We start from the raw sequence: 15,483 nt of genomic DNA on the forward strand, positions 1-15,483 counted from the left end.
GTCCAATATACAAATTCTCTTCTACAGTTTAAATAATCCACTAGGAAGGTGCTAGAGCTCCTCTTAGGCTTAAGAATTGGCCTAAACTGAGGTTTGAGTTCATGAACAATAAAAACCAGCTGAATTATAGGCCAGTGTGCAAAAATCACAGCTGGTAACCACAGCCTTGAGGAGGTTGTGCAGCTGCAGTGAGGCAACACGTCATTGTCACTTTGTGAAATGCCCAATCTTACACTCTGGGTGTGCATCCCATTCCTGGATTTATTGTGGACAGGATTTCATCCCATAAATCCATCAGACAGCTCAGTCCTTTCCTGCTCCCTGTGAAAGCAAAGGGCAAGCAGAAGAGCAAGGCTTTGCCAACACACTGCAGTTTTGTCACGAACCTTGGTAGGGATGTGCCAGATTTGGGCACTCTGGCTGTGGAATTGTCAGGATCAGAGCAATTGCTTTGGTGCTGACATTAAAAGCTCCCCTGTGCAGAGATGCCTGGTGCCATACTTTGGCAGTGGTCAGATGTCCCAAAATGGATAGTAATAGATAAATAATAGTTAAAGATAGATATGTAACAGAAAATAGCTTGCCAGGAAGTGAGGCTAGTGGAAAAATAAAGCCAAATCCAATTAAAGTGTCTGCTCAGGCAAATGTCAGCTTTGACTGCAGGACAGAATCGTTCACTTTAGACCACTCAGAGCACAAAGGCAGCACCTCACAAGAAACGTGATCTGTTAGCAGCAGCACAAGCTGAAGTGGGCATGAAACCAACCAGGCTCACCAGCAGCACAGCAGGAGCTGCTAATTTGCCAATTCTTGCATTCCCCATGTGAATTCCTGCACTGCTCCCTGAGGAGTGCCTGAGCCCTGGGATAGCTCCATGGAGAGCTGTTTGCCCCAGCTCTGGAAGCCCAGGAAAAGCTGTGAGACCTGAGGAAGCCCCCAGAGCTTTGGGAAAGCTCAGCCCCTCTAAAGCCATGGACAAGCTGGGCTCACAGGCAGCTGGAACAATCTCTAATGAATTGAACTCAGGTAGGGAGAGTGGAAAGAGGCAGAGGAATGTGTGTTTCATGGGTTTTGAGAGCAGAGTTTATGGATTATTTTTAAGAGAATGTATCCTACAAAGCAGAATTTATAAATACAATGCCATAAGTCCCAGTTCTTACACTGTAACGTGTTTGGTTTTAACTTCATTAATAGCAAATAGGGAAAAATCATGGAAAAACACCAATTACAACACACTAAATTGGCACAAATGCAGCACTGAAGGCCACTGCACACAACTGAATCCCACAACTCCTTCAAACACCCTTGCCAGCCTGCCTTGAACTTCTTGAAACCACTGGAGGCTATCTACAGGAGTGGGAGTAGGTTGGACAATTACACTGCTACCAAAAAGGAAAAAAACAACCTTCTGCATTTGCTTATTGGATGTAACTCAGGACCTTCAAGGCAGGAGAGGACTTCAAACATTCCAGGGCTCAATTTATCAATATAAACACAGCACATCAGTCTCACTAAAGGCAGCATATAAAACCCTGCTTCTGCTAGAGCTGATGAGAACAAGGTTGAGGATAAACAATAATGTGAAGGGTCAGGGGCTCCCTGACCAAGAAGAGCTGTTGAAGTAGAGTGTTCACAAAAGCAGGATTTACTTCTTAAAGAAATCCTTAAAGAAAAGGACAGAGGATTTTCCCAATTCATCTTATTCCAGAACTCTAGCACATGTAAATCTTCTGTGTATAACATTTTGTACAGTGGAAAAAGGTCAGTATAAAAATACTGTTCTCTCATTCTTTATGCACACTATGAGAAAAGCACAGTTTATTATAACAGGAAATAATATTTTATTATAAAATCTGCATGTAAACAAGTAACCAATTAATTGAATAACAGTTAATGGAAATGCAAATTAACTTAATAAAATGATATCTGTTCTGTATTTAAATATATATATATAATTTTTCTCCCATTCTACTGTGGTTCTACTGCACCCTCCCCACATTTAAGTTTAAAAAGATTTATCATTGCTTGCTTTGTACTAAAAAGAGTGTACGAGCCTGCGTACAAGTTTAAGTTTTGCTCTGCAAACGAGACAAGTCTATGGTGATGGTTATCCTTCCTTATCTTTGCATCTCTGGCATCCACAAGACAAGAAGATATAGAACATATGTACACAGCGGGCATGTCAAGCCTCGTATTTCAAGTTAGTTCATTTACTTGCACGCACTGAAACCGAAACCATCTATCAATGAAGCACTGTAGTGTAACTTCCAGACTTGCTTGAGCACCTTAAGGCATTAAGGAGAGTCTCAGTGGGGCAGCCGTGGCTGCTGTCCCCACGGGGATGCCGCACACGCTGCCGAGCAGCTGGCGGCTCGTCCATCCCTCCCTGAGGGAGGGCTCCTATAGCACGGACAAGTCGTGGCAAGACTTTGATTTTGCTTTGAAAGCCATCTTCTTGTTGTTCTTGGCCACAATCCTGCCGAGGAAGCGCTTGGCCTTCTTGCTGATGCTCTCCCTCCTCTTGGCGTTGGCCATCCTGCGCGCGTTGTCCTCCTTGCTGTCCTTGCGCAGGCGGATCTGCCGCACGATGCCCTCGAACAGGTCCTTCACGTTGTGGTGCAGGGCGGCCGACGTCTCGATGAACTTGCAGTCAAACACCACGGCACAGGCCCGGCCCTCTGCACACAGAGACACAGAGGAAGGTCAGGGGAGAGGTTTTCTCTTCACCCCTACTGTCAGCAGAACAAAACGGGAATTGGCTCTAAGCAAGCAAAGTGCCTTCAATGCCACGGAAGAGCTTGACTGAAAAATAGGAAAACCCAAATTTGCTCTTCATGGTTTTGGCCCCTTACTCTCCTTGGTTTTGTTGGGCTGTGGTAAGAAATCTCATCTGATCAATGGAACTGAATACATGGCAGCAACAGTCCTTCAGGCAGACTGTGCCTGTACTGTTTAAGGGCTGAAGCTGATTTAGGAGAGGCCCTGGGAAGTGTGATTGTGTTTGATATGGAGCAGTGTGAGTGTCCTGCTTTTGCATTAAACTGACTTGGGGTAAAGACCCCCTACAGTGATGCACAGAAAGAAATGGGCTTTATTCTGGAAGCTGTTGAGCAATTCAGCACCTCTACCTTGCTGTAACAAGTGAGTTCTCCACACCAATAGAAGTGGAGCTGATACAGGCCACAAGGTCAAGTCACTGAACACATCAGTAGAGGTCACAAAGTTGTGCACCACGGACTCTGACCAGGGCTGAATTTTAAATAAAAGCTGTTCAGTGTTCTGGACATAAGCACTTAAACCTGGAACATTGCTGCAGCACCAATTTCCACAGTCAGTTGAGGTAAATAAAGGCAGAGTTGTAAACGTGGAGGAAGTACAGGTGTCAGAACTAGGACAGGTCAACCATGCCCTGCCCCAGCCTGAAAAAGTCATCTCCTGATGAACTCCAGTCAATTCCCTAAGCAGGAATTTAACACTGGGAGCATGGAAAACCAGACAGGGAGAGATGGTTCATCATCAAGGCACCAATATTTCAGAGTATTCTTTCCAGTGGAAAACAAGAATCTCACCCCAAAACAAAACCCAGCCAAAGAAAAAGCCTCAGAAAATGTTTAAGTAAGCAGAATCAAGACTGTGGTGCTGGCATTGGTTCCTGTGCTCCAGGTACCCAAATGCCAGCTGGAGCTGGCTGAGAGGATTCTCACTGATCCCAGCTGAAGAACACAAAGACCTTTGAGTTGTGTGAGCCTGGTCCCAGCAGCCCAGCTCAAATGTGCTGGAGTCACCTCCAGCAGAAAGGGCTGCACAGGCTCTATGGGATCCCCTGTCCTGAGGCTGCCTGGCTCTGTGACATGGCACTGTGTCCCCTAAAGAGCACAGCTCAGACTGTCACAGCTCAGACTGTCACATCCCAAGCCTGGCAAGTGCTGCTGCACACATACCATACAACTAAAGCCTGCCTTAGTGCTGAAGCTGCAGCTCTGATACATTTTTCTCTCCCACTGCAGCTCAGAGCTCTGCACAGCCACACATCTTCCCCCACAACCATCTCCAATGTTTTCTGTGGTACCAAGCCCTTCAGCACCAGCCAGCTGGCTCCACTTTCCCAGTGATCCTCAAATCACACATTTCTCTACATCAAACCCAGACATTCCTACTGGCCATGATCCTGCACAGCCTTTGCTACTGCTTTAGACAGCACTTGTAAAATTCAGTGTCTCTTACCATCAACTGAGACCTCCCGGGACCTGACCAGGTCACTTTTATTCCCCACAAGGATAATAGGAATATCTTCTGTCTGCCTTGCTCGTCTCAGCTGGATTCTTAGCTCAGAAGCTTTCTCAAAACTAACTTTGTCTGTCACTGAGTAGACAATAATATAGGCATCTCCCATTTTCATGCAGTGGTTCTGGAGCCATTGGCTGTCATCCTGAAACAACAGACAAGAAATGGATTTATTGTGCTGAAAAATCTATTCAACACTGACTGATGATTTATTACTCTAAGCAACTTAAAGATTATTTTCTTAGCTTTAGTATAAAAAGTCAGTAAAAGTAAGCCAATCTCCCCAAAATTTCAAAGATCATGTTATCCAAAATACAAAACAAAAGAAATTTCTCGTTTCCAGAAGCAACATCAGGTCTGCACTGATCAGATTGACAATCTCTAATTTTACAGTAATTCCCTGGGCTGCTCATGTAAGATACCAATTATTCAAAGCATTAAGAAAGTCTCACTCAGCTCTATTCAGGGTTTTAAACTGCCTGCCTAGCTACATGAAATTAATTGCAGAGAGAACAAAAGGCAGTATGAATTCCAATTTTTTAATGTCACTTATCTGATTAAACAAATAGGCATAGTTGTTCCATTTCTACTTTTTTTTTTTTTTTGCTTAAGAGAACTACAGACCAAGCCATAAAGCAAAAGCATGAGGAAAGAGCTGTAAGTACCTGCTCCCATATATCAAACACTACGAGAGATGCTTCTTCTCCATCAACTATTATTGATCTGTCGTACGTGTTTCCTATGGAAAATTAAATAAAAAGAGTTCAGCAAAAGAAGTTATCCTCCTCCATCCCTGCCGATGGCCGTAGAAGAGGCTCCGAGCCGGGTTTCCCCGGCACCTCCGATCCCTCCGTGCCCTCACCGGCCTCCTCCGCGTCCGCGCAGTCCTCCACGCCGCCGAAGATGCGCGCCAGGCTGGTCTTGCCGACGCCGTGCTCGCCCAGCAGGATCACCTTGTAGAGACTGCCGTCGGAGTCGCTGCCCGAGGAGATGACGGAGTCGGAGGAGTCGGAGGCCCAGCTCTGGCGGTGCTCGCCGCCGGGGCTGTACGAGGTGCAGCGCACCAAGCCCGACAGCTCGTCGGGCGGCAGCGGCCGCAGGTCGCGCTCGTCCACGGGCATGCTGCGGCGGTGCAGGTGCTGCTGCGCCGCGAACGGCGTGCTGCCGCGCCGCTTGTCGCCGCGGTTCAGAGTCATCGGGCTGCGGGCAGGGCACGGCTGTCAGCCCGGGCTGCGGGCACGGCGGGGCCGTCAGCGCCCGCTGCCCCGCACAGCCCCGAGCCCCGCGCAGCCCCGAGCCCCGCGCAGCCCCGGCTCCGGACAGCCCAGAACCCCGGACAGCCCAGAACCCCGGACAGCCCCTGTCCCCACAGCCCCGAGCCCCGCGCAGCCCAGAACATCGCACAGCCCCGGCTCCGCAGCCGCGCTTACCTCGGGGCGCTGCGCGGAGCGAGGGCGCGGTGAGGGATCGGTGATGGATCGGTGAAGGATTCCCCGGTGGCTGCCGCGGGAGCTCCCCGAGCTCTGCTGCCGCCACCGCGCCCCGCGCCGCTCTTTTATGTCCCGGCGGAGGCGCGGGGCCCTCCCCGCCGTGACGCTCGGCGGGCGCTCCGCCAGCGCATCCCCGGCAGCGCCGCCGCCCCCGCGGGCTCCGCCGCTCTGCGCGGAGGTGGCGGCGGCGCGGGGAGCCCGGGAGGAGGCGGGAGCCCCCCGGGGGCGGGGGGAGGCACGATCCGCTGCGCTGCGCTGTCAGCGCGGGGGTCCCGCCCGTCGGAGCGGCTGGGCCGGCAGCGAGCGCGGGGGGAGGCGAGGGCCGGCCCCGGAGCGCGGCTGTGCAAACCGTGGGGCTGCCGGGCTCGGCCCCACCGCCCGGCCCGGCCCTGCCCTGCTCTGCCCAGCCTTGCCGGCCGGTGCTCCCCTCCCGCTGCCCCCGGTGCAATGCCCGCAGCATTTTCTGCATGTGTCCCCTGTTTCCCCTCCCAGCCCGTGCGAGAGCGCATGGAGCGCACAGGGAGCTTCCCCCGGCTCTGTCACGGCGCGGGAGCTTGGGCGCTCTCCCGTAGTGTCGGGGAATGCCCGCACCCTTCGTAGCCCCTGTGCCGGCTTTCCCCAGCGCTCGGAGCGCTGCCCGTGCGGGGTTCACACGCACACACGTGCGGGGTGAGCGGTTTGAGAGGCCAGCAGCAGCATAAAGGTCAAATTCTCCTCTCGCTTTCACCTGAGCAGCAAAGCGAGACAGTGAAAGTCTTATCTCATGAGCGGCACAGTCATGCGCATGTGATCGGGTGAAGAAAGGACTCAGCAGATAACTATACTCGTCCCCTGCATGGCTCACCCAGCGCCGTGTATACAGTTTGCTGTTTACCTAGCAACCGAAACATGTCAGACTTTGTAGGGCCAAAATAGCCCCGGCCTCTGCTCCCGAAAGATTACAGCCCCAGCAGAGCGGGAAAATCCCGGCGGCTCCGGACAGCCACGGCTGCCATCAAACTCGTGCCAGTTTTTAGGTTTCCAAATCAGCGGCAGAAACAAGGTTAAAGAAGGCAAGAGGCGGGGAGGTGATGGAAACCAAGTCAGAGATGTAGGGAATAAAATAAGGGAAAGAAGATTCTGTGGGTTTGGGCTAAGTGGGTGAATATCCTGTTATTTTCAGGAGCCAATTATAATTCTCCTGTCCACGCTTTTGGGGTGGTTTTGGCCACTTCCCGCTGATGAACTGCAGTTGGGAGTGTTAACGTGGTAGTTAAAGATCATCAAGTGCTTGCAGCAAGTTGTCCCTGCCTGTCTCACAAAACAGCAACCAAAATAGCCTTGTCAGTTCAAACAGACAGAGTTTGGTGGAAAACGTGCGTGCTTCAGCTGACTGAACTGAGTTAGAAACCTCTGGCTGGCCTTTGGAACCACATGTTAAATAAATTATGGGTAGCACTGGAAATACACTGTGGATACTTCAGTTGGATAAACTGGAATCTGCCAAGCTGCCTTGACCACTCTGAATTTATTGACAAATAATTATGTAAATAAACTTCTAGGTATGGCTGGTCTTCAGCTGGCTTCCTTCAAATTTGGGGGTTTTCTGCCTAACATTGTCACCTGAAACTGTTCTCAGGGAGTTTTTATGTCTTTTGCACCAGACTTTGTTGCATACCTTGGCTGTGTGTCAGGGTCACACTTCAGAAGTTGACATACGAAGTGGGGGTGTTTTTAGTTATTTTCTGCATGAAAAAAGAGAAATCTGAGAAGCAACAGAACCAAAGAGACAGTGCCACTTCTGTGCCACATAGAGCACTATTGGACTGGAAACACACTGAAAATGGGGATTTCACTGGCACAATTCAAGGCTGTATTTTATCCCAAGCCTTCTGCTGATGAGAATTATGAGTATTTTAATGATGTAAATGTGAGATAGACTACTTGCAGGAAAACTATCAGGAAATGCATATGTCAAAGTGATGAATAAAACCTTGAGAGAACAGTGTTTCAGCAGGAAAAGAGACTGAAAATAAAATTACACCCAGTAGAAATCCTACAGAAAATTCAGGATTCCATGGCCAACACTGGGGTATTTTGCCAGCACCCAGGTACAGGTAATGAATTAAGGATTATAGAATACCACCATGGTCACAGGATCCTGCCCAGGATCTGGCACTGGGTTCTTGGAGTACCCTTTACTGGAAAGTGAGATGGCCTTGGGTTGTACTCGTTCCTGGAGGGACGAGCAGCCAAGGCTGCTCCTGCTCCCTCTGGGGTCACCTGCTGGGTCACCTCCTGTGCTCTTTGTAGGTCCAGCTATTCTGTGAAGCTGGGAGGAATTAGCTGATAACTCAGGCTAATCACTTGAGAAACAGAACATATCTCTTCACATAGCATGTGGCTCTGTTTGCCAGCAATCATTGCTGTATTTTTCCTATTTGCTTGTAAATATTGTAATTATTGTATTTTCATTTTCATACTTTACTGTGATACCACCCACTGATCTCAGTGGGGTGCATATGAGCCCACAGGCTTCAAATGGTCATTTTCCTTCTCACCTGCCCTCCATTTCCACTTCTGCATGACCATGATTCTAACAGATACATGACCTGGAATTTATTTCTATTTAAAAGAGATTTCCATGTCTTGCTTCTTCTACCCTTATTTTCTATTCTTCTAGCGTCTACTTTTCTCTAAAAAAGGGATTACATTTTTTTTTTTCATTTTCATTTCATCTTTGCATGATTTTAATTTTCCTCATTTCATAGACTTTCCACTTAAGGTGCTTTTTTTTTTTTTTGCATTTCACTGTTGTAGTATACCCAGGATTTTTTTTCCTGTTATCTCTTTCCTGTTGTATTATTTCTCTGTTTCTTTTCCCTCTCACTTTTCCTTAAGCTTTTGAGAAGTGCCACTGTTCATTTCTAGTGCACTCTCTGGGCCTGAGTACATTTCATCATCTGGAAAATGTCAAACATGCAGTTTGATCCTGTTTTTCCAGTTATGTGTTCCTGGGGTGATGAAACCCAAGGAGTTCCTTTATTCTGTATTGGGTGCAGGGGGCATTTCATGGTCTAAATGGCAAGCACAGACTTTGCAGGGGGTGCAGTGATAAACTGAGTTAAACTAAACTAAACTTAACTAAAACCTAACACATAACGCCCTCCCCTTTGAATTTTCAGGTTAAAAAAGAAAAATTTGGGGGTTGCATGAACTTTATGTGATTCTTCCTCATCAGTGTTTGTTCAAGGTCAAATGCCATATTATAAATAGCATTTATATTTTTTACATCAAATTAATATTATTACTTTTGGGGTTGCTGCTGTCTTACCTCAGAACTGTTTCATAATGGAATAGGAATAATAGGAATATTTTGAACAATCCAAAGGCTGGATCAGCAGCAGAGAGGTTTGGGGGCCAGCATTGCTCTCAGTGAGGCTCTACACTGAGGTTGTGGGTTTCTCTCCTCCTCACCTTCCAACTCATCTGCACTGCTCCAGTCTAATTAATCAGCCATTGTGTGGGTGAAGTTATTTCTATACAAATGGCAGAGATACCCACAAGGGTCTGTTCTTGCCAAGTTACATGAAGCATTACTCCTGCAGAAGGGTGAGCCTGGCTGCCTCCCAAACACCTGGACTGAGAAAGAAATAGCAGCATTTATTATTATTTTTATTGCAGAACTGACACAGTCAGGCCACTGGGAGAAGAGACAGAGGCAGCAGCATGAAATATGTTGGGGTTTTAACCTAAGCAAGAGAGATAGAGGTACAGGGAAATGAAAAACAACATTTTTTCCCTTATCCTACAACAAGTAGGATAGAGTGCAAGCATGGTATCAAGTTTTCCTCACCATCACCCTTAAAATCCCAGGTTATTGTGAGCTGAGCAACTCTGGGCTAACTGGTTCCGTTTGTATCAGCCCTTTTCACATGAGCCTATTTATATTCCATTGTCTGGCATGTGTGGGGGTAAAAGCAGGGGACTCTGAAGTGTACAGCCACCAGCAGAGGTGGAGCTCTGAGCCCTGCACAGACTCCTCTGTGGGAGGGTGACAAATATCTCATCCAGGCTGACCCTGCCTTGGGATGCTGCTGAGGGAAGGCAGCACAGCCCTTCAGCCAGGGGCCAAGCTTTCCCTCATAATTACTCTTGGATTTAATGGCAGGTAATATTTTTGATGGACTAGAGGTAGCCAGGAATTGGGGCTGAAACAATAATGTGAGAAATATGAGCTCTGCAGTCAATAGAAATCGATACAGCTTAGCAAGCTCACACAGAGTGCCAAGGGGGAAATGCAAGCAGAAACCCAACCAAATCCATTGTTATAGCTACACAACTAACAAGTCTTTCATGGCTGCTGTGCTTCCTCTCAGCTCCAGACCAGAAATTCTAAAGATCACTGCCCAAGGATGCAGAACTGTTTGCATTTTCAGGTAGAGAATGATAAAGTGGGCATGGTTTAAGTCCATGGCTCACAATGTAAAGAAAAGATCTGTCTTTCCTAAACTCTTGCAAAAGGGTGCAAAAAATAACTTGGGTCAAGAGTAACTGGAAATGAGGTTCATCTTTCAGCTGCTCTGGATTTCTCACTGCTTTGAGTAAGCCACAAGACTTCCAGCACCAGACGAGCTGGTGACCAGCAGAACCAGGTGAATCACAGCTCTGGAAAAAAGCACCAGGGGCAGCTCCAATTTCACTGTGCCCATGGAGTTCCTCCTCTTCCTTTCCACAGACTGGTGGTAAACTGCCAGTATATGTTGGGTTGTACTTGGGGACAGCATTCTGTCTCAGTTTAACTTCAAACCCCCTCTGATTTTAGTGTTTCAGCCGCGGGTTTCCCTCCCAGCGGGCAGTGCCAGCTCCGGCTGCCCCGCTGGGGGAGGCAGAGCCTGGGATCCCCCTGGGCTCACAGCACCTACTGGATGTGCTCAGCTGCTTGCCCCTATTGCATTTCAAGTGCAGAGTAAAAGCAGAGCATGACCTAAGACATTTCCATAACTGTTTTCTTTAATCATCCCTAATTCCCCTTTTTCAGAGCAAACCTGTCACAGCCAATGTGTGTGACATTCATCATCCCCTGGGACTGGAATGCCAAATATCCTCTTACATGTATTCTCCTTGCTGGGGATGTCAGACCCCCTTCACCAGAAATATCTGGAATTCAGAGACCATGAAAAGGTTTCTGAATTTACAGACAGTCGGTTCAGGGAGTGGGCAAAGTGAGTGGCTGTCTGTCTTACAAGAATTACGTAGTGCTAAGGAAGCAAACTGAGAAAGGAAGATTTACTGTTTGCCAGAAATAGCTCCTGGCAAGAGGAATGAGTCAATTTACAATAACAAATTACAGGAGCCATCCTGGGTCAGGCTCAACTTACAGCCAGTTTCCAGCAGCTGTCTGTGGCAGAGATCTAAAGAAGAATGGACAATAAGATCATGATAAACACAATTAAAACTCTACACACACAACCACCAGAGCCTCTTGATGGAGGATTTTTCTGCATTTTTTTTCTAATTGTTTTTTAATACACCTAGACCACCCCCATTTAGTGTATGGTGAAGCAGAAAATTAGTTTTCCCTTGTGTCTCCTTCACACCTGCAGTGGTTTTACAGCTTTCTGCAGTAGTGTTCTCTTGTGGCTTAGGAACCTGGAGCTCCTCACTCCACGTATAAACATGAATCCCTACTTGCCCTTCTCTATCTTAACTAATACTAATAATAAAAAAATCTTTTTGGACATTAGGGGACAGAAAGTACAGATTGGAAACACGGATTATTCAAACTACATGATCCCATGGACTCTCACCGTAGATAACGAGTCTTTCTGCTTCCTTTGTTAATCCCAAGAATTCCCAGCATCTCTTTATGCTGTCAGCTGAGCACTGAGTAACATTTCTGCAGACCTACTTCTACTTTATTGAGGAGCTAAGCATTTAATAGGAAAGAAAATGGGAAGAAAACAGCCTAAAGTCAGCCTTGCTAACCCAAGAACTCTTTTCTCCATACGCCTGCAGGACAGAGTCCTCAAAAGTTGCCTCTTAGCAGCTTTGAAAGTCTGGATAGAGCTGTCATAATGTAGATATTTCCGTGAAAATGACAGGTGGAGAAGGAAAAGCCTCCCTGGGTTGAAAACCCATTAGAGGAGCAGCCCTGTGATCCTCAGAGGAAACACCCGAGAGCCTCCCAGCACCCAGAGCCCCCTGGATGCTCTGCTGAGAAAGGACACAGGACAGAAACACAGCTGAGAGTGTTCATGGCAATGCAGAGGGAAACTTCAGCTGTGCTGCCCTCTTCTGTGTACTAGCTAAGAAAAAAGGCACAGGGAATGTTCACTGTATCTTTTTTACACGGCTGCCTTCAGTTCTGTGTCCAAAGGTGCAGTGGCAAGGCTGAGAACCCCTGCACGTGACGTGAGCTCCTGGTGAGCACCTGAGGGGACAGAATCAAACAGAGCTGCCCCTCTGCTTTGGGTGACAGAGCTTGTTCTTGTCCCCCTCGAGGGGAAACCCCTTTTTCCTTACATTTCCAGAAATGAAACCTTGAACCAGGGACAAAAAAATTACAGTCACAGGGGAGACTTAGGAATTTGAATTGGAAAAGCTTTGTACTTCTTTATATGCCAGTGCAGAATTTGTGGTGTCTTTTCCTGTGGTGGGTGGAATCACCCATGTAAAGTGTGTGGGAATTTGCATGTGAGAGATATTCTCATTTCTTCCAGGAAAAACTCAGAATTTGCCCAGTTGGAATGTGCTGAGTTTGGCAAATTCCACATTTACATCATAGCAGCAAAAGGAATCTCTGCTTCTTTTGAATGTCACATTTCCTGCTTTGCCTCTGCTGTTGTACAAGACATTTTGGTAAAAACCTCCACAATTCCAATTGTAGAGTTATACTAGAATGAAAGGAATTCTCTTTTTCTTTTTTTTCCCTCATTTTAAATTGTCACATTTCTTTCTGATTCTATTCTTGAAAAATTATGTAATTATTATAATCATAATTCATTATTCACCACTCTCTCAAAATAATATAAAATGGTCAGTGTTTAGGCTCTTGATTAAATACAGAGAGCAATCACAAGCCTAGACTGGGTAAGAGAATGGTATGAAGTGTGTTTCCTACATGAAGGGGCTTATAGGCAGGAGGCTTGAAACATGTTACAGTGTGAAAGCAAATCCAGATCTTAATTTGAAAGCCAGCCCTAACTAGATAAATCTGAGTCCAAGCTCCAGTGCTAGAGACAAAACTGCAAAGTCACAATGGGCATCCACAACATCCTGCACCCAAAGCAGCTACAGTGAAGCAGGTAAGAAATAACTTTATTTCCCTTTTCATCTTCCCAGAGGCAAACCCCATCTTTAGGGAATAGCAACATGCTGGAGTCTTCAGTGAGGCTTCACCTCACCCCACCTCAGCTCAGCTCAGCTCAGCTCAGCTCAGCTCAGCTCAGCTCAGCTCACCCTGAGCTGCCAGTCACCCTGGGAAAGTGGCAGGGATTGCTCAGCTCCCAGCCCCGGGTGTCTCAGGCATGAAGGGTTTCCACTCAGAGGTTTTTTTGACAGGCACATTACAGTGTAAACCTTTGGGCTTTAGGCACTTCCTTTCCCAAGTCATCACAGCTACTTACATTCAAGGAAAGACTCAGTGAGCATCCCATTCTCTGGTGCCAATGGAATTCAGCACTTTGGCTGCTTTTCATGGCATTTTTCCATGTCATAGTTTTGGAAATGAGATCAGAATCCGGCCTCAACATTCTTTTCCCTCTCCTACACTTACTCACAGCAGTAATTTACATGAACCAGGCAAATGTTGCCTTGGCATCAGACTCTCACATTAAAAACATCGAGTGTGTGTCAGTCAGGCTCTGCCTGCTCATGTACCCCCAGCCGTGGGGTGAAATGGGCTTTATTCAACAAGCAGTGTCATGAAAGAATATGACATACACAGAAAATTGCTTTGCTGCAAGGCTCAGCCCTTTCTTTCATGTCTTCACAGGGGTTATAAATATGCATCACTCACTCCTCTGTTGAAGCACACCAGCTCCACCAGGATCATTGAGATGAATCTACAGCCTTCTAAGGTAACAGCAGCACGTAGCTAGGCAACAAAGAAGAATATAGTATTTTTCAGGAAGGAGGATTTTTCTAGATGATCTCATACAGATGCAGTGCTTTTTTGCCATATAAGAAGAAAATGCTTCATTGGAGAAACGAGTCTGTCATCCTGGCACCACCAAGCCATGCTGAGGTATAGGCTTCCCTTGATTAGCTGTGACAGAAAATAACAATGCATTCTATACTCTCCCTATTTATTTCTCCATATCTGTTACATATTTGTGTGGTTTTTCTACAAAGACTAAAGTCACAAACGATTTTATGGCAGATTTCATTAACCATCACCCTGTTTAAAATGGAATGCTTCAATAATTACCAAGTCAGCTGAAATAAATTGTATCTCAGTTCAGCTGAAATTGTGTTAGCTTAAAAAAAAAAATAAAGAAAAATGTTTTATTTATGGAAAATACATCCTGTTGTAAGAACAGTCTATCACTATATGTAGGGACAGAGCTGCTGTGAACGGTATACTCTGATTTTTTTAAGGGATTTGGTCAAATGCTAGCGGAAAAACCGATATGATGCAGCAGGATCCTGCCCGGGAGCCCGGGGTGAGGGCGATGAGCCCTGCCAAAGGGGCGGGCAGAGGTGCCCGGGCAGTGTCTGTGCCCCGAGACTGGCCGTGACCTGCGGGAGCCGCTCCGCGCTGCCCAACCTGCGGCTCCGGCCGAGAGCGCAGCTCCACCTGCCGGGGACCCGGCCCGCCCGGGGACCATCCCCGCCCCCATTTCCCCGTCCCCATTTCCCCATCCACATTTCCATCCCCATCCTCATTTCCCCATGCCCATTTCCCCATCCCCATGCCCATTTCCCCATCCCCATTTCCCCATTTCCCCATCCCCATTTCCCCATTTCCCCATCCCCGTTCCCATTTCCCCATCCCCATTTCCCCATTTCCCCATCCCCATTTCCCTATCCCCATTTCCCCATCCCCGTTCCCATTTCCCCGTCCCCGTTCCCATTTCCCCATCCCCATTTCCCCATTTCCCTATCCCCGTTCCCATTTCCCCGTCCCCGTTCCCATTTCCCCATCCCCATTTCCCCATTTCCCGATCCCTGTTTCCCATTTCCCCGTCCCCGCCCCCCATTTCCCCGTCCCCATTTCCCCGTCCCCATTTCCCCATCCACATTTCCATCCCCATCCTCATTTCCCCATGCCCATTTCCCCATCCCCATGCCCGTTTCCCCATGCCCGTTTCCATGTCCCACATTCCCTGCCCTCGGCTGGCCGGCTCTGTTCGCTCTCTTGGTGCCGTCACGCAGCGAGCCCGCGGCGCTGCCCAGCGGGGTTTGCCAGGCTGGGCTGGCCCGGAGAGCGGCGGGGAGCCCGGCCCGATCCCATCCCGAGCACCCCGAGCTGTGCGGGCTGTGCCAGCCCGGAGAGCGGCGGGGAGCCCGGCCCGATCCCATCCCGAGCACCCCGAGCTGTGCGGGCTGTGCCAGCCCGGAGAGCTGCGGGGAGCCCGAACAGACCCCATCACCCCATCCCGAGCACCCCGAGCTGTGCGGGCTCTGCCAGCCCGGAAAGCGGCGGGGAGCCCGGCCCGATCCCATCCCGGAGCACCCCGAGCTGTGCGGGCTCTGCCATCCCGGAGAGAGGCAGGGAGCCCGGCCC

The 15,483-nt window shown here is 48.3% G+C and overlaps 1 protein-coding gene across 1 annotated transcript; it reads right to left on the reverse strand.

Annotated features, from left to right (window-relative positions):
- Window positions 1-1,565: 1,565 nt before the first annotated feature.
- Window positions 1,566-5,833, reverse strand: RRAD (RRAD, Ras related glycolysis inhibitor and calcium channel regulator). The gene is made up of 5 exons (XM_050979069.1): window positions 5,715-5,833; window positions 5,147-5,484; window positions 4,950-5,023; window positions 4,225-4,429; window positions 1,566-2,678 (listed from the first exon to the last, which is right to left on the reverse strand). The coding sequence occupies exons 2-5, from the start codon at window positions 5,478-5,480 to the stop codon at window positions 2,401-2,403; spliced, it is 891 nt and encodes a 296-aa protein (XP_050835026.1). The 5' UTR covers window positions 5,481-5,484; window positions 5,715-5,833; the 3' UTR covers window positions 1,566-2,400.
- Window positions 5,834-15,483: the final 9,650 nt, after the last annotated feature.

This window comes from Serinus canaria, chromosome 11, assembly GCF_022539315.1.
Source record: "Serinus canaria isolate serCan28SL12 chromosome 11, serCan2020, whole genome shotgun sequence".
NCBI classification, from domain to species: Eukaryota; Metazoa; Chordata; class Aves; order Passeriformes; family Fringillidae; genus Serinus; species Serinus canaria.

Bases quoted from the DNA above. Each gene is read 5' to 3' on its own strand.
- RRAD (XM_050979069.1), bottom strand. From the start codon at position 5,480: ATGACTCTGAACCGCGGCGACAAGCGGCGCGGCAGCACGCCGTTCGCG. The intron at 5,024-5,146 runs GTGAGGGCACGG...AATTTTCCATAG, and splicing joins CGCGGACGCGGAGGAGGCCG to GAAACACGTACGACAGATCA. The intron at 2,679-4,224 runs GTAAGAGACACT...CTCTGTGTGCAG, and splicing joins CCGGGAGGTCTCAGTTGATG to AGGGCCGGGCCTGTGCCGTG.